Below are 18,964 nucleotides of genomic sequence, written 5' to 3' on the forward strand. Positions count from 1 at the left end.
CACTTTACATAGCTATCATTCTTTTTCACGTGCATTAGAAACACAGAAATATTAAGTTATCTTTATCTTATTAAGATAAAGTAAAGATTCTGTTTTATAGGGATACTGTTGAGTGAATTTTCTCTGTTTGACCATAATCCTTTTTTGTATACCCAACAGCTTATAGTACAAAGACTCAATTACTGCTTATATTTAAACTGGTGCATTGGCTACAAATACATATTGATTGTCCAGTCTTCAGAAACTGTGACTTTTCTTCAGTGTCACTTTTTCACTCTGTCACTGTTTACCTCCTCAAACATGAGACTCTCCGGTGTCCTGGCTGCTCTTGGATGCCTGAGAAGAGATATACAATTCAGTCAGTCTGCAAGATAATATTTCCAATTCACATTAGCAGCCCACATCTAAAATTGATTTCATTTTACTGTTGCTTGCTTAAGCAACAAAAGCATCAAATAGCAAATGTGTGGTGAAATATAAATAGCTGCTTACATTTACTTTGCCAGTGTTGGAGTAGCTGAAATCTGAGTAGCTTCTCTTCTGAGGAGCACAGCATCTGGACAAGATTGTTCCATACTCTTCCCTCACCTAGAATCAAAACAAGTGTTGATACAAGAGATGAACAAGCAACGCTTCACTATGAGGAATGCCACCAACCTGTTTGGAGAACAGACAGTGCATCATGAAGAGCATCACCCCCTGAAGGCTGCCAAAGATGGTGAACAGGTAAGACATGGCTATGGTGCCTTCATTAAACTGGAAAGAACCAAAGATCCACATGGTTCCCAGCACACAAAGCTGAGCCACTGCAGTGATGGTGAATGCCCTGCAGGAGGCAACAGAGATTCATGCAGATCATTAAACCCAGTTTAAGGGTTGTGGTTACATGTTCAACTCTTTCCTCTGTGGGCCTTGCAGAGAAAGGAGACATGTTTCCACATAGCAAATGGTAATGATGACGCACTTTATTTTCTGCAAGTTGTCCAGATCAGGGTTTAAACTTGAGAACTTCTGTGCCAGCTTCCACACAGTGATCAGAAAGAAGAAGATGTTTACCTGCAAGACAACAGAGAACAGGTTCACAAAGTCACTTTTCACAACATTATTTTACTCATTTTCTTATACTTACAATGATGATGACACAGGCAGGGCCGTAGAAACTCCAAATGATGTCCAGGCTTAGCCAACAACTGGAATTCATATTAACAGAATATTGCACAAACAATAGATCAATAAAACCAGGATTAAACCCTAAAATCAGATGTGTATCTGTGGAGGAAACAGGTTGAACTCACTAGCTCTCTGTGCCATATCCTCTGGAATTGGCTAATGCAGAAATACCAACAATCACAGCTGGTACTCCGTAACCACCTGTCATCATGTAGAGGGTTTTGAAGTTGGTGTTAAAGACCAGGACCACCATCCTGAAGAGCTGTATGCCCTCCAGACACATCCAACAAAATGCTGCCAGGTAGAAGAAATGCAGTATCCCTGCTACCACTGCACAGCCAACCTAATGGAGAGAGAGACGAGGATCAGGATGACAGCAGTGGAAAATACAGCATCCTCATAAATCATTCAGTAGCTGTGCTGAGACTCAGTATCTATTTGAACATGGCTGAAACTTTTACTGCAGTCATCTGGACAGCAAGTTGTTGTATTTACCCTGTTCTGAGTCTGAGAGATGCCTATAAGAAAGGTGAGGTGTGCAATAAAGAGGCTGATGCAAAGGTGCAGGTGGATGGTGGTTCTTGGACTTTTGATGGACCGGATCATTGAGAACGTCAGGATGCAGAAGAACAGGCAAATAAGTGAAAGGGCGAGGCCCACCCAACTGATCAGCTGCAACTCAAACTTGTGCCTATCCTGTAGGGAGAAATAAATGAATTAACGTCTTCTCCCCATGTTAAAAGAAGCATGGATTGGAAGGTCAATAATAATTAACAAAATACTTTCAGAAGGTGGAATTCACCTTAATGTCATAGAGGGCCATGAGCACAGCAAAGCTGCTCAGATGGTCGCAGGAACACACAGTGTATTCCGGGTTGGACTCCACATCAGTGCACCCTTGAGGAGACCATGCACCTCCTTCCTCTGAAGAATCCCAGAATACACAGGTGTGTGTTTGATTTGACTGTAAGACAAGTTGCTATTATGTAATAACTGTCTGGGAAGGGTGAATGGCAGTTATACATTCTGAAATGAGCAATACCATTCACTGTTTACCTTGTGTAGGTGGTACAGAGTTAATCTGATTGGCACTGCGAGGTGGCTCGTGTTCCTGTTGCTCACAGTGACGGTCACCACTTTTGAGTTAATCTTTAAAACCTGTTTCTCTGGTGGTTTCATCCTACCAAAGAAACCATCAGCAGACTTCTCCAGGTTTGAAAAGCTCAGCAAGGATGCTGTAGCAAAGCCTGCAGGACAACACTGGGTTAAATGGTTATTCATCATATTTGGAAATTAGATAACCTCATAAAAGAGATTATGGATTATCATTACCAGGGTAATAGGAAGGATCCCCAGCAGCCATCTCCATCCGGATGTCCAGCTTGGCATGCTCAGAGGATAAAGTCTTTGCTCCTTGAGGTAAGGCAGAGTCCCTATGTACAAGTAGCTTCAAGTCTAAGCCAAGATACAGAGTTACAAACATTTCTAAACGTTTTGGGAAAAGTAAATGTATTTGTTCATGATATAAAAAAAGACTAAACAGTGTTTGAACCTGTGTATGCAGAGGATCTATTTGTCCCTGGAGTCTTTACGAAGGATCCTACAAGCCTCAGAGCCTTCTCTACCAAATCCAGAAAGGTGGAGACCTTCCTGTTATCACCAAAGTCTTCAGCAGACAAAAGTTCATCTATCATATTCAGCAGAGTCTACAGGCGCAGGAGAGGAGGGGCAGACAGAGAAACAAGAAGCAGACTCAGACTTTCAGGCAGCATTCCACACATAAACAGGCTACAAGGCTTCCTGTTTCTGCCGTGCGTGTGAACACATTTGTGCATTATTAGACTATTTCCAACTATTACCTGCAGCATGTCCAACCTTGTTGGATTCTTGCCCAGTGTGAGCTCCATGCAGCTATTTTTCAGCTGTTTCAGGAGCTCATGTACAGCAGGAAAGTTCTAAGAGAGAGAACGAAACGAATATGAGACAAAAGACATTTAAAACATGTGGTCAAGGGTGATAAATCTGTTCATTTCAGACCTGTGTCAGATTGTTTTCAAAGACATCACAGTTCAACTCTGAGGAAACAGATATTTGAATCATTAAAATGTTCCGCTTATAAACACAGTGAACAAACACTGTATGCTGGGAAAAAAACACTGTTGTGTTGTGTTCTCACCAATGCAGGGAGACTTATTGTTGCCATAGTTAGTGAAGCCTTTATGACATACACAGTAATGGCCACTGGCTCCATGGTGGCAGGTTCCATTTCCACAGATTGTCTTATCAATCACACACATGTCTGAAATGGAAACAAATAGGGGTCAGGAAAACAGTCACACTGTATGTTTCAGGCAGTGCCAGTGGAACAATATATATCCTGTTATTATTGGAGGTCCATGCTCAATATGGTGCTTAGGTTTTTAAAAATGGAAACCTTTAAACTGACTAAAGTTATTTTTTAAAATTACCAGCCTCTATGTATATTCTAAAAACCAAAAAAAATGCATGGGTAATTTCAGGCATTACTTCGGTGCTATGTCAAAAATGGAACAAAGCAAATTTACCTTGCCAGTGACCCAACAGCCGGAATACATTATTTATATATTTAAGTTATCAAAACAGCCCAGCCTTTTTGATAAGTTTATTTTGCAGCATATTTTGAAAGGATCACCTTCACATTCACTTCCAGAGAAGCCAGAGTTGTCAGATCTCCTTCGAAATCCTACATTGCAGACACACTGATAACTGCCCTGCGTGTTTATGCATGATGCATTCGGACCACAAAACTCTTCCTCTTCACAGTCATCAATATCTATAAGCAGAACGAAGAGATTAAAGAATAACCAAGAAAACACAGCCTTTAAAAACATATATTACTAATGCTGCAGCACAGGATGAGAACATGTTACCTCTACATGTAATGTTGTCTCCATGACGGAACCATTCCACTCCAGTTGTAGAAACAAATCCTTCATCACAAATGCAGGAATAATGTGGAAGCGTATTGTGACAACTGGCATTAGGTCCACAGAAATCTTTGTATTCCAGGCATTCATTAATATCTTAAAGCAAAAGATAAAGAAACAACTTTAAAGATACATTTTGATCAAACGTGTGAAGAGGCGTGCTCTTGAGGATGACTTACCTATACATGTTAAGGTTGGTCCACTTGTTGTTGACCTATAACCGTCTTCACAGAGGCAGCTGAAGCTTCCATTGGTGTTGGAACAGATTGCATTTTCACCACATATCCCAAAAGGATCAGGATAATCCTCATCATCATCAGCACACTCATCAATATCTAAGTTATAGGAGCGTTGATGTGAAATTATTAACTGATTCAATGAGTATACTACTTTTTATATCATAATAAAAGGGTCACACATGCCACAATATGCCTGTTTTTTTATAAGACATGGAAGGTCAAAATTCTTCTTCATACCAATGCATTGTTTTCCTTTCTTTGTAAATCCTTGAGGACAGGACGCCTCAGACGCGGCCAAGACAAAGAGGAATAAAGCTGAAATAAAACAGAGGACTGTCAGTCTATAGTGCAGGATCAGCTTCTTATTAACTAATTTATTTTACCATTCAAAGATATTATTGTTCCAGGGAAATAATCAATTCAATTTAAAAAATCCTTGTGACTAAGCCGCCCAACCACAGAGCAGTTTAGATTCAGAGCACTTCTGTAGACAAGTCAGATTGAGTGTTCCCACAGGATCTTTAATATAAAAGGAGCAGTGCATTGAGAACTGTGCTTCCTGTGAGGAAACCTGACCAAGCACTTAACAGTATTATATATGGTAGTCTATTTTATAATGTATATATCTTTTTCTTAACTTATCCCTTGCTGTCTGTATGCCGTTGCAAAAATGCAATTTCCCCATTGTGGGACTAATAAAGGTTTCTTAATAATCTTAATCCTAATCTTAATATGCAGACAATGACAGTGCAGAATGACACCAGATAGGTGTGACATGGTACTGAGAAAACAGGAAGACAAAGCCCCTGTGCTGTTTTACATAGTCACACTATGTGTTCAGTTCTGTACAAAAATTCAAATATTTTGTATCAAGTCACTTCATTTTGTTCTTGCAAAAAGAAAACGTTTGCCTAAAAAAACTGTTGGTTGGACGCAAAAACCACCACGGATAGCTAAGTGGGACAGTTTTGTTGGGGCTCTCATTCCTGACCTCAAAACACTTTGAATATAGATTACTTATAAACTTTATGTGAAAAGGATTTTCTACAAATTATATAACAGTGTCTATACCAGTTTGTGTGGTGTCTTATCAAACACAAAAAAGTGGCAAGATTGTCATCAGGACTTGGTGGTTTTGCAGAACTGAGACTTTCACAATGTTGTTGCTCAGTGTCATGGCAACACCCACAGTTCCTTCTCAGTGTGTCACTATCGGCAACTGTGAGATGAGCTCATAGATTATAAATACCACTTTAAAAGAAGAACAGAGGTCTTGTGTAGCAGCCTGGTAGCTGGTTGTTTGAAGAAAAGCTTCAGTGTTATATTTTATTCCAACATGTCCTACTACACTTCATGGTTATAATTTCAATAATGAGTCTATTGAAAACATTATGTGATGATTTTCTTACTAAAAGACCTCCTAAATCTACTGACAACCTGTGCTTTGTTGAAAATTCTGACTTTGAACTAATGCAGGACACGTTAACTAAATACTAGTGTTAAATGTTTACAGTCTGCTAAAAATGTTTATTTTTCTGTCTCAGCACACAACATTTCTTCACTTTTTTGTTCATTTTTTTTCAAAACAGATGATTTTCCATTTCAAACCAGGCTGTAAATGTAGGACAGATGTGACTTACCCAGTATCAGGAGGTCCCACCTGCCCATCATGGTGAAGATGTGAGAGAACAGTGACCAGGTCTGTATGAGGAAAGTCAGAAGAGCCGAAACATAAACCTGAGAATGATCTACATCCAGATGGTCCGGGTTTCTTCTCTTGCTGACCTCTGAAGTTTTGACAAGTTCTTTCAATAACAAAAAAATCTAAGTCCACCGATCATTATAAAAATAGAGCTACAGCAATATGCTGAAACCAGCAAATAGGATTTCTAATAAAAATAACTGTTTTGTCATACAACAGCTGTCATTAAACAAACTCTTCTTCTTACTCTTCTTCTTCCCTTAGAATTCACATCTGCACTCACTCCTGTGCTGACATGCTGAGATGAATAGATCTGAGGGGAGGGGTCTCTCTAACCCTCTCTCACTGAATCACGCCTCTTACACAGAAATCTATCTGCTAAGACTTAGATTTGTTAACTCCTGTTCTGGTGTTAGAATAAGAGGAAATAGTTGAAACTTCACTCAACTGTTGATTCACAGTTTTTTCTGCTCTCCCTCTGTCTACGTTCATCTGTGTCCTCTGCTGCACTGTGTCTTTTGGAACAGATGAGGGGTTAAGAGTTTAGATTGTCCATTGTTTTAGAGTGCTGTGCCCGCCCAGCCTCACTTTATGACTACGATGGTGACATATAGATGGTTTTAGCCTCTGACTGCCTTAGTCTGGGACAATGTGACAATGGTGAGCTTCATTTAGAGTATTGGAAACAAAGACACCTTCTGCTGGTGTGTTTTTAGCCTGTGTGAAATTCCCCTATCCCTGAAGGCTGAACTTGTATACTTCTATTCAGTGAAGCATCAGAAAACATAACATCTCCTGTTAAAAGTGTGTGCAAATAATGTATGTGCTAAAAGAGGAGATGCAAATTTGTAAAACCCCTCTGCAAGAAAGCCACACTGTGTTTTTTTTTCTCTTTTTTTGATGTGCGTCAAAAAATATGCTGTACATGTGATGTGGGTTTAGGTGCTAAATTTGAAGGAAATTGCGCAATGGTACTGGTGTTATGCAAGCAACAATTAAACAAATAAAATGTTAACATGTCTGAAAACACTGATAGACAAAGTAGTGCTTTATTTAAAACTTTTAAACAATGAGGCCTGGAGTTGGGCTTTGTGGGTCTAAGAACCTGGAGATGACAGACAGAATGCTTTCAGGGAACTGGTGCACTAACTCCATACATATGGGAAATGAATGTAATGACTTATTCATTTCAACAGGGGAAAAAAAGTTTCTGCTGCATACAACATCCTGTGCTCGTTGTATGTGTGTATAGAGTGAATTTAAAGGCAGATAGTGAAGGCAGGAAATTAGTAAATCCACACAGTCAAAGGACAGAGAGTGGAGAGGTGACCAGCAGATGAAGACTTTTACTGGATCAACCTACAGTGCATGATGTATTATGAAAGATGGCACTGATGTTTAAAGCCCTCCTGCTCTTTGGTTTATCTTGTCCAATGCACATGCTGAGCAGCACATATTCCAGCAAATACATACTGCAGCAGAATGAAGTGTTTTACAGTAGATTATGCCAACACAACCAGTGACCTCTGAAGGTCATCTGTGCACACATAATCCAAAACCTGAATATTGTGCTAATCATACACGCATGTGATCAACATTTGATCACATGATTGATTGATTGATTATCCAGAATGTGATATAAAGTGCATGCAAATGAATTCGTTGTGAGTCTTTGTGTGTGAGGATACTACACACACTCCATCATTGTAAATCCTTGCAAGTAGTAATGAGGTCGAAGCCAGATTCACCTTTGTATTCAAAGTGATGAATCTGTTCCACTTGAATTGGCCGACCATCTTGTTGCAGTTTAATTATGGCTTCTTATTCAGGGAGTGATTTTCCAGCCAGTGTGATCATGGCCAGCATCCAGAGCTTATCCTGTTATCTGCTGACCTTCTTCCTGTCTGTACCGAGAGAGTGTACATGTGGAGTTTTGTGTTGGCTGTGTTTGTTTTTTTCTGGTTTCTTTCTGAATTCTAAAACAATGAGGAGGGACCTGAATGCAGCCCAGCTGTCTCAACAACTTTCATACTTCCTGCTTGTCCATGACTTTCCTCTGTTGGGAACTATAAAAGACTGAAAGTAGTTTTACTGTTAAATTTCCATTTCCCCTTTTTTTCCTACAGTTTCTCTTCTTTCAAAGAGGCCCACATCTGCAATTTTGTTCAGACAACTATTGCCTGACTTTTCACATGAGGAGAAGCCATTTTAGTGACCAGTGTTTGCATCTTAAAGGTAAAAACCTTAATAGTGACAAATGTGGCTGTTAAATCTAAACTCCATATGAGTGCAAGTGAGCATCCTAGGCATGCACTGTTTACTGTTGCCAGACACTCAGGAGAGAGCATAAACTGTCACGACTTGGTGTTATTTATGGTTTTTGATGTCCTTGTTTTGGGTTTTTAGTTTAATCTGTGCTTAGTTATTGTTATTTTCCTGTAGTTCTGGTGTTTTGTTTTCCTGGGTTTGTGTTTAGTTGTCTAGTCTTGTCTTGTGTTTCCTGTTTTACTTTGGTAGTCCTGTCCTCCCTGTGTATTGTCTTGAGTTTTGCTTCCTGTGTTTTCCCTCCCTGTTGATTACCAGCCCTGCCCTCATGTGTGTCACCTGTGTCTCGTTGTCTTCCCTGGTCCCTGTGTATTAGTCTTTGGCTGTGTCCCAATTCAGGGTCTGCATCCTTCGGAGGACGCAGCCTACGCGGTCTCAGGAGGCCGCGTCCTCCTGAGGATCCTCCGGAGGATCCTCCACCGTTGGTAAATGGGACGGTCTGGCCTTCAAATCACTTCCTGATTGTGGCGCGACGTCATAAATTTTGCCCCGGGAAAAACAAAAGCAGCGACAGCGACACAACACGGACTAGACAACAAACGGGACAACAGTGTGGATTTAGACATTTGGAATATTTTAATATATTTATTTGTTGTTGGAGGAAGAGGAGAGGCGGCTCCAGCGGCAGCAAAACCGGTGACGGCTCATTTTCTTCAGGCTGGGAGAGCGCAGTGGGGAGGTGACGGTAAGCTGCTGTTTAACCATATTATTGATCATAATTAATATACCGGTTACTGAGCAAACGCTAGATATATAACCAGTAGATAGACAAATATGATTAAATGTAATTTATATTTGATTCAATCGTAAGACTTGATACAGGGTCTGTTTGTAATTTTAATACTTTAAATAAATAGCTAAATGTGTAAGAACCCTGCAAATAACCCTGAAAGCACTGCTTTAATGTGTCATTAAGCATCAGGTCTGTCACTATACCAGAGAATTACTGCTGGGTGGAGGAGAGTGGGGCTCCCTGCAGGACCAGCTGTCTGTCCTGGAGGAGGTGTACTGACCATCATCACCTTTGGAGGGTGAGGATACATATTTTATAGCTTTTCATATTTTAAGCTGCGTTGGAAGCCGCTCTGTTGAAGTTATTATTTTTATTTTTGCCCTTTTTAAAAACATCTTTAGTAACATGGCAGCCGCCGATCGTCAGCTCTGCAAACCCTGATGGACGATGTGGTGGACAGAGGAGACAGACACCCCCCTCCCCCAGATGATGTCCCACTCACAGCCAGAGGACTCCAAGGTCTTCACCGTGGCATCATCCAGTCCAGCAGCACCAAGGACTCCTGCTCAGCCAAACATTTATATATATGTTCTTTGTGAATAGTATTTTCTGCTGATTTTTATAAATAATAAACTGTACATTTTCATAATGCCCACTGGTAAATAGTTAGAAATGTTCAAACTGTGTCTTTGTAAATATTGTACATAACACAACACACACACAATAAATGATTTACTGTGGTCACTGAGAAGTTGTTCAAAAGTTTACTTCAATTATAAATAGGTGAAAACACATGATGTAACAAGGTTAGAAGAGTTTAAGAACACAGAGACAAGAACGATTTAATATACAATTTAATAAGTAACATTTAAATAACACAGAACATAAAATCACTGCTGTCCACCATCCTCTCAATGAGCTGAGGTCTGTCCGTTCTTTCTCTGCTCTCCCCCTCTCCCTCCCTCTCTCTCTCTATCTCTCTCCCCCTCTCTCTCTCTCTCTCCCTCTCTCTCTCTCTCTCTCTCTCTCTCTCTCTCTCTCCTCTCCCTCTCTCTCTCTCTCTCTCTCTCTCCTCTCCCTCCCTCTCCAGTCTCATCTCCTCCGTTATCAATTGTCAGGTTTCTTCTGTTTCTCTCTGCTCCTCCTTCAACAAAATGACAACAGGCAGAATGACCGTTTGATATAATAACGATAATATTGCTCCTCACGTGAACTATACTTTATACTATACTACAGTAAACAACAAGAAACAACATTCAATCAAAGCGTTTACTTCACAGCGCCTCGTATCAACAGGACGTCATGTTTGTAAATATAAAACTCATTTTTTTAATGCCGCTGTCACTACTAGCATTTTAAAACTCTCGAACTACTGCTCTGTACTTACATTTAAATGTGAATTCGGCACTCCTGCCGCTGCCGCTCGCTTGGTCCGTCGTTGTACTATTGGACAAAAAGTAGGCCCGCAAAGCATTGTGGGATATTTAAGGCCACGAAGGATGGTAGCGATGCGTCCTCCAAATTCAGGCAAAAGGAGGACGCATTTGGAGGACGCATTTGAAGGACCCTTCGACTTTTGGCGAATTGGGACAGCCTTCGCGCAGCTTTGTGACGTAAGCGGCCTTAAAATGCGCACTCCGAAGGATGCAGACCCTGAATTGGGACACAGCCTCCGTCTTCCCTGCACTCTCTGCCAGTTTGTCTCGTCGTCACTCCCGGGGTTTGTTCTCGTCGCTCACAGATGTCTGGACACTTAGCCACAGTCTCGTCTCCAGGTTATGCCATGCCATGCCATTTTAGACCTTGTTAGCCCTTTACCTGGTTTTTGACCTAGCCTGCCTCAGGATCTAGTTTATTCTTGTTTTTGCCATGCCATGTCGTTTTTCCACTAGTAGTGTGATTTTCAGTTTTGGACTGTTTGCTTTTTGCCCTCCTGGCTTTAAATAAAAGACTACTTTTGATTTTTAAACCGCTCTGCATCCTGCATTTGTGTCCACTTTCCTCCACAAACCCTGACAGAACAAACTGGCCACTATGGACACAGCAGGCACAGAAGCAGTTAAACCGGCTGCCTTTAGCCGCGGCCCAGAGTTCCCCATACGAGCTGGTGATCCTCTGGAGCCAGGCCAACCAACTGAGGAGGAAGCTCCAAGCTGAGCTCGACCTGGTGGATCACCTGCCCTCACCTCCCGCGGACAGGAGGGAGGTGAGGGGGTTGGTGGATCACAGGATCTCGCTCCTGCAACAGCTGGGGGAGTTGTGGAACCTGAAGGAGCAACTCAGAGCCCAGATGGACTTAGCTCTGAGCGCTAACCCGTGGCTCCACCTCCATTATGCCAGGGCGTTCGAGGACATGGGGGAGTTCCGGGCGCCTGTGGCCCCCATGCTGCCCCCCTGGTTTCCCCGCCCAGTCCTTGAGGGCGGGCTCCAGATGACGTCATCATCCCTTCCGGTGCCGCCCAGGGGCGGGCTCCAGATGACGCCATCCCTTCCGGTGCCGCCCAGGGGCGGGCTCCAGATGTCGTCATCCCTTCCGGTGCCGCCCAGGGGCGGGCTCCAGATGTCGTCATCCCTTCCGGTGCCGCCCAGGGGCGGGCTCCAGATGTCGTCGCTCCTCCCGTCTCGGCCAGGGTGCGGGCTCCAGGCGGCGTCGCTCCTCCCGTCTCGGCCAGAGGGCGGGCTCCAGACGGCGCCGCTCCTTCCGTCTCGGCCAGAGGGCGGGCTCCAGACGGCGCCACCTGCCCCAGAGACCTCCAGTGCCCCCCGCAGAGAACTTCCTGCCAAGACAGGGGTGGCAGAGACACTGGAGGTCACCTGTCTGGATGCTGGGGGTGCATCCAGCCTTGACCCTGGAGGGTCATCAGATCTGGGTCCACGCCCTGACCCAGAAGGACTCTCAGCCCCAGCGACTGGTCCAGTCACTGGGGAACCCCCAACTCTGGTTTCCAGCCCTGATCCCGAGGGGCCCCCAGCCTTTGTTTCGTGTCGGGACCCTGGAGGGTCCCCTGCTCTGGTTTCCTGTCGGGACCCTGGAGGGTCCCCTGCTTCGTCTTCGTCTCTGGTTTCCTGTCGGGACCCTGGAGGGTCCCCTGCTTCGTCTTCGTCCCCTGCTTCGTCTTCGTCCCCTGCTTCGTCTTCGTCTCTGGTTTCCTGTCGGGACCCTGGAGGGTCCCCTGCTCTGGCTTCCTGTCGGGACCCTGGAGGGTCTTCCGCCTCGTCTTCGGCTCTGGCTTCCTGTCGGGACCCTGGAGGGTCTTCCGCCTCGTCTTCGGCTCTGGCTTCCTGTCTGGACCCTGGAGGGTCTTCCGCCTCGTCTTCGGCTCTGGCTTCCTGTCTGGACCCTGGAGGGTCTTCCGCCTCGTCTTCGGCTCTGGCTTCCTGTCTGGACCCTGGAGGGTCTTCCGCCTCGTCCTCGGCTCTGGATTCCTGTCGGGACCCTGGAGGGTCTTCCGCTTCGTCTTCGGCTCTGGCTTCCTGTCTGGACCCTGGAGGGTCCGCGGCCTCGTCCTCGTCTGGTGTAGGGTTTGTTTTGTGTCCATGTTTCGTCCATGCCATGCCATGCCTAGATCCTCGCCTACTCCATGTACTTCTGCCTGACCCCACCAGGCTCCAGGTAGAAGCCTCGTTCATGCCTTGTTTTTGCTCTTGCCTTTTATGCCATGTGCCTTTTTTTCTGAATCTAGTTTTGCCACAAGTGTGATTTTTGGTTAGTTACTTTGGACTCTCCTTTTTGACCACGCTAGTGTGATTTTTAGTTTTGTATTGTTTTGCCCTCCTGGCCTTTAAATAAAAGACTCTTTTGCATTTTAACCGCTCTGCGTCCTGCAACTGTGTCCTCACCTCCTCACACAAACCCTGACAGTAACATCACTTCCTTGGGATTTTCACAGGAAAAACAACTCAAGTCTACAGGCTGTCATTATCTATCTTTCATTGCATTTATAGTAATCCATGTCTATTTCCCCTCTATCCAATCTTCTTCCTCCACTCAACCAGTTAGGTTGTGGAATCCACACTTGATGTCTTTTGGTTATGTTCTCAGTTTTCTTTGATTGGCTGACCCATAGTATAAGGAGTGATATGAAACTATGTATAATAAACAGACAGGACAGTGTCAGCTAAGCAGAGGCCACTAAAAATGGGGACTGTACTCTTAAAACGGAGACATTTGGTAAATCTTTCAAATATGCATCTTCTACTTATATATCTACTTCTGAAGATCAACATGTATAGATAGAACTGCAGTCATCTTTTTGATGTTACTCAGAAACACCCAAACAGCCTCTTAGTGCAGTGTTCTACACCCTCCCCATCTGCTCTGCACTCTGTACACTCTGTACAAAATGACATTTGCCTTATATAGCTGTGAAAAAATAGCTTTCAGACATATGTGCGAACTGCAGCTCATACAGTTTCCACTTTTACACCTTCAAGTAACACTTGTTCAGTGCTGACATTTTAGTGCCCCCAGTAATGTTTTATCAAACAAACCATTATCATATCATGATGCTGTCACTGCTCTAATTACCCTAGAAAGGAGGAACAGCTGCAATAACTGAACAAACTCATGATTTCTATTAATAAATGCTCTTTTTATTGGACATCTGTTGTGACAAAAACTCTTTTGTTTTATCACAATACAACAAACACACTCAGAGGTTTTTTGACTGCCTCCAATCTGATGTTACGTCATGGTGAAACAGTGTTCTCTTGTGGAGAAAATAGGAAATTACAACTGTGTTTTCTTTATGTTTTCTTAGATGACCTGCAAGCAGCAACCCCTGGGGTTCAGACTGCGTTAAAACAGTTTACAGTACTGAAAAATACCATTCTAGTGTCAACTGTGCGGGGGGTTAATTTTATTTTTTAGAACTCACTTGTTTATAAATATATTCTGATTTAGGATTATGCATAATTATGAGCGTGACCACTTTGAGTGACAGGTGGTTGCATCACAGTTCAAGCTTCCTGCTTTCATACCTAAAGGTTATTTAAACACCATAGCCTGAAAAACATTCTGCACACCACTTCCTGTGAACCCACTTTCTCAACAACAACACATCTTTGAGATAGCAGGAACAGATTTTTAGCATTGCTTTCATTTTACTGTTTACTTGTGAGCAAAAAATGCATTAAATAACAACTTAATTTGCCAGTGTGGGAGAAACTGACCACTGGGTAGCTTCTTCTCTGAGGTGCACAGCATCTGGACAAGATTGTTGCATACTCTTTCCTAACATGCAGGGCAGCTTCACTGTAAAGAATGTCACCAACCTGCTTGGAGAACAGACGACAAAGAGCATCATCCCCTGAAAGCTGCCAAAGATGGTAAGACATGGTTATGGCGCCCTCATTAAACTGGAACCAATGATTCCCATGTTTCCCAGCACACAGAGCTGAGCCACTGCGGTGATGGTGAATACCCTGCAGAAGCTAAAGAGATTCATGCAGATCATTGCTGTGGCACTCAGTTGAGGGTTGTGGTTACATGTTTAACTCTATCCTCTGTGGGCCATCCACATAGCAAATGTCTGGTAATGCTGACGCACTTTTTTCTTCTGTAAGTTGTCCAGCTCAGGTTCAATAAGTCACTTTTCGCAACATTATTTTGCCCAAACGAAGTCCAGGCTTAGCCACCAACTGAAATTCATATTAACAGAATATTAAGCAAATATAGGACGATCCCCCACCTTAACCATATATCAACATAACCCAACTTAAAAACCTGACCCCGGTGTGTGGAGGAAACAGGTTGAACTCACTATCTCTCTGTGCCATATCCTCTGGAATTGGCTAATGCAGAAATACCAACAATCACAGCTGGTACTCCGTAACCACCTGTCATCAAGTAGAGGGTTTTGAAGTTGGAGTTAAAGACCAAGACCAGCATCCTGAAGAGCTGTATGCCCTCCAGACACATCCAACAAAATGCTGCCAGGTAGAAGAAATGCAGTATCCCTGCTACCACAGCACAGCCAACCTAATGGAGAGAGAGGCGAGGATCAGGATGACAGCAGTGGAAAAAGATGATGAAAACGCAGAGAAATTAAGAGGCTGCTGAAAATACAGCATCCTCATAAATCATTCAACAGCTGTGCTGAGACTCAGTATCTATTTAAACATGGCTGAAACTTTTACTGCATTCATCTGAACAGCAAGTTAAAAAAATCAAAAAGCAAATCTATGAGACAAAAAACATTTGAAATATGTGTTTAAGCGTGATAAATCTGTTCATGTCATGCCTGTGTCAGATTGTCTTCAAAGACATCACAGTTTAACTCTGAGGAAACACATATTTGATTCATCAAAATGATTTGGTAATCAATACACTGAACAAACACTGCATGCTGTGGATATGTGCTACCTTATCAGATATCAATACTGTATGTCTGAAATGAGAGAATGTCATGCAGGGACCACAGGGAAGTCACTGTACCACTACTGTGTTAGCAACAATGGCCCCAGCTGGTTAACAGAGGGTTAATATTGACATTGTAACACTGGTCCATGTCAAACCGATCTATATTTAGGCTCCTAAAGCTAGCAGAAACCAACTAATGCTATCCCAATATAAATAGAATAGAATGGAAATACTCTATTGTTTCTGAGGTCATATTTCTGCCAACTTATGCGGTCTCACTTAAATAGTCCAGCCTTCTTTAGAGTCACTAGCAGCCCATTCATAAGGCTTACCCTCACATTGCGTCTTGATTCCAGAGAAGACACACAGTAGTGTGCCCTGCGTGTTGATGCATGATGGTTTTGGAGCACACATCTCTTTATCTTGACATTCATCAATATATAAACAGGAAAAAGACATTTCAGAATTCCCAAGAAATCATGACCTTTAACAGATCACATTAATGCTGCAGCACAGGAAGAGAACAACATGTTACCTTTCTCGCCATGATGAAACCTTTCCACTCAGCTGTAGAAACAAATCCATCATCACAAATGCAGAAATAATGTGAAATCAAATTGTGACAAATGGCATGAGGTCCACAGAAATCTTTGGAGTGCACACATTTATTGATGTCTTAAAGCAAAAAGATAAAGACAGAAGTTTAAAGATAATGTCATGGTTTGGTTACTGCCTTGCTGTTTTTGTTTTTTTTTCCTCCTTTCTTCTTTTCTCCCTCTCCCTCTGTCTTCATTCTCTCAATCTCACTTCCCTCCTCCTTTGCGTGAGTGTGTGTGTGTGTGTGGTTTCTAGGTGGTGATCTCCTGGACGGTTCCTTCCTGCTCCAGTCCTCATTGACTGATTGAACACGTTCTGCATGCAATCAGCCAGCCATGCCTCAGCTCGTCCAGTGCCTCCTTGCCAGTTCATTCTGTTATCTGTGGTGATTACCTCTGAGCCAAAACTAACCTTTGTGATTGCTTTGTGCCTTTTTATTGGATTTTTGACTAACTCAGGTTTTCTCTTCACCTGTAATCCCCTCCTGGTCTTCCTTGTAGCATCTTTCTCCTCGTTTCCTTGTGGCTGCTGTCCTAGAGATCCTACCGACTGCTTCTGTTGCCACATTTTTAAAGAATTTGTTTAATAAATCTTTTCAAGCGTGCCCTGTCTGAGCATTCTGCATTTGGGTCCAGGCTTAGTCTGATTTATTGTAAAACCTAACAGATAAACTTTGATCAAACATGTGAAGAGGCTTGCTCTTCAGGATGACTTACCTCTACATGTTAAGGTTGGTCCACATTACTGTTTTAGTTAAACAATGAGCTGTGGCTAAGGTCACCATGAGGGGGGTGGTTTGATCCCCTGCTCTGCCCTGGCCGCATGCCAATGTGTCCTTGGACAAGGCATGCAACTCTGAGTTGCTCCCAACTACTGCAAATACCTTTATTTTTACTATTTTATGTTCCTTCAGTGGAAAAGTTGCCCAGCCCCTCACAGTGTTGTTGCTCAGTGTCATGGCAACTTCTATATCTCTTCCTCTGTATGTCAAGTGTATCAGAGAGATGAGCTCATAGATTTTAAATATCATTTCAAAGAAAGAAGAAGAGTGGTCTTGTGTGCTCTAGCACCCTGAAAGCAGGTTATTTGAAGAATATCCAATTTACCTCTTTCCCACATTCCTTACAATTTTACAGTTATAGTTAAATTTTTTTCAACAAGTCTTAACAACCCTCGATGATCTTGTTTCTCATGTGCAAATACGTAATTATTCTTAAATGTTAAAAGCCTACTGAAGACATTTGTTTCTCTCTCTCTCAGGGCACAGGACAAATGTGACTTACCCAGTATCAGAAGGTCCCACCTGCCTATCATGGTGAAGATGCAAACGGTGACGAGGTCTGTATGAAGAAAGTCAGAAGAGCCGGCACATGGACCTGAGAATGCTCTACATTTAGATGGTCCGGGTTTCTTCTCTTGCTAACATCTGAAGCTTCAACAAGTTCTTTCACCAACAAAAAAAATTCTCAGTTCACCAATCGTTTATAAAAAAGAAGCTACAGCAATATGCTGAAACCATCCATTCATCATCTGACCCCGCTTCCTGCAGTGCAGGGTCATAGGGGGGGCTGGAGCCTATCCTAGCTATCTATGGCTGAGAGGCAGGGTACACCCTGGACAGGTCACCAGTCCATCACAGAGCAACATGCACACAACCATTCACACTCACACCTACGGGCAATTCAAGACTGACCAATTAACCTAACAAGCACGTCTTTAGAATGTGGGAGGAAGCTGGAGCACCCAGAGAAAACCCACGCAGGCACAAGGAGAATGTGCGAACTCCACACACAGGGGCTTTGAATTTCTGCACTCACTCCTGAGCTGGCAAACTGAGATTATCTTCAGGGGAAGGGTCTCTGTCTCTGTGAATCATGCCTCACAGAGGTTTAAGATTAATACAATTCAACAAATGACAGTCTTTTCTGCTCTCCCTTTGTCTACGTTCATCTGTGTCCTCTGCTGCACTGTGTCTTTTGGAACAGATGAGGGGTTAAGAGTTTAGATTGTCCATTGTTTTAGAGTGCTGTGCCCGCCCAGCCTTACTTTATGACTATGATGATGACATATAGATGGTTTTAGCCTCTGACTGGGACAATGTAACAATGTTGAGCTTCATTTAGAGTATTGGAAACAAAGACACCTTCTGCTGGTGTGTTTTTAGTTTATGGTGAAATTCCCCTATCCATGAAGGCTGAACTTGTATACTTCTATTCAGTGAAGCATCAGAAAACATAACATCTGCTGTTAAAAGAGTGTGCAAATAATGTATGTGCTGAAAGAGGAGATGTGAATTAGTAAAACTCCACAGCAGGAAGTGACAGTGACATGCATCAAAAATGTGTCACTGTATATATGACTGTGTGGGTTTAGGTGCTAAAAGCTGAGGAAATTGCGAAACGCTGTGCATACAAGCAACCATGAAACAAAATGTCAGCAGCTTTACTTGTTTCCACTGACAGTGGGGAGGTCACTTTCAGGTCTGAAAACACTGATAGACAAAGTGGCTGATGCTTTATTTCACATTTTTAAACAATGAGGCCTGGCTTTGGGCTTTGTGGATCTAAGAACATGGAGATGACAGACAGATAGAAGGCCTTCAGGCAACTGGTGCACTGGTGCCAAATTGAATTTAACGAGCACAAAGAAATGTCTAGACTCTAGACATACCTCATGTTGACTATATATGAAGCATCCTGTAGGTGGTTGATCAGATAAAGGAGGATGAGTGTTTACTTAGAATAAAATAAGACAGCAAAAACCTCCGGAACAAACAATACAATTTTACTGCACAAAGAACAAAAAGTGGAGGTGTGCCAACAACTTAGGAGTGTTACTGAAGCAACTATAGCACACAAAGCGGGCACTGAT

The 18,964-nt window shown here is 42.8% G+C and overlaps 1 protein-coding gene across 1 annotated transcript; it reads right to left on the bottom strand.

Annotated features, from left to right (window-relative positions):
- Positions 1–273: 273 nt before the first annotated feature.
- Positions 274–6,394, bottom strand: adgre5a (adhesion G protein-coupled receptor E5a). Its single transcript, XM_028413029.1, has 19 exons — positions 6,016–6,394; positions 4,613–4,690; positions 4,316–4,471; positions 4,080–4,232; positions 3,842–3,982; positions 3,347–3,469; positions 3,208–3,245; positions 3,030–3,125; positions 2,723–2,876; positions 2,503–2,625; positions 2,227–2,417; positions 1,973–2,134; positions 1,666–1,866; positions 1,296–1,513; positions 1,130–1,190; positions 965–1,056; positions 658–826; positions 493–588; positions 274–336 (listed from the first exon to the last, which is right to left on the bottom strand). Exons 1-19 carry the CDS (start codon positions 6,044–6,046, stop codon positions 295–297), a joined length of 2,325 nt encoding a protein of 774 aa, XP_028268830.1. The 5' UTR covers positions 6,047–6,394; the 3' UTR covers positions 274–294.
- Positions 6,395–18,964: the final 12,570 nt, after the last annotated feature.

Source organism: Parambassis ranga, chromosome 8 (genome assembly GCF_900634625.1).
Source record: "Parambassis ranga chromosome 8, fParRan2.1, whole genome shotgun sequence".
Classification (NCBI taxonomy): Eukaryota; Metazoa; Chordata; class Actinopteri; family Ambassidae; genus Parambassis; species Parambassis ranga.

Excerpts from the sequence above, each read along its gene's own strand:
- adgre5a (XM_028413029.1), bottom strand. The coding sequence starts at position 6,046 with ATGATGGGCAGGTGGGACCTCCTGATACTGG. Across the intron at positions 4,233-4,315 it reads ACCAACCTTAACATGTATAG|ATATTAATGAATGCCTGGAA; the intron begins GTAAGTCATCCT and ends TTTTGCTTTAAG. Across the intron at positions 2,626-2,722 it reads TAGATCCTCTGCATACACAG|ACTTGAAGCTACTTGTACAT; the intron begins GTTCAAACACTG and ends ATCTTGGCTTAG.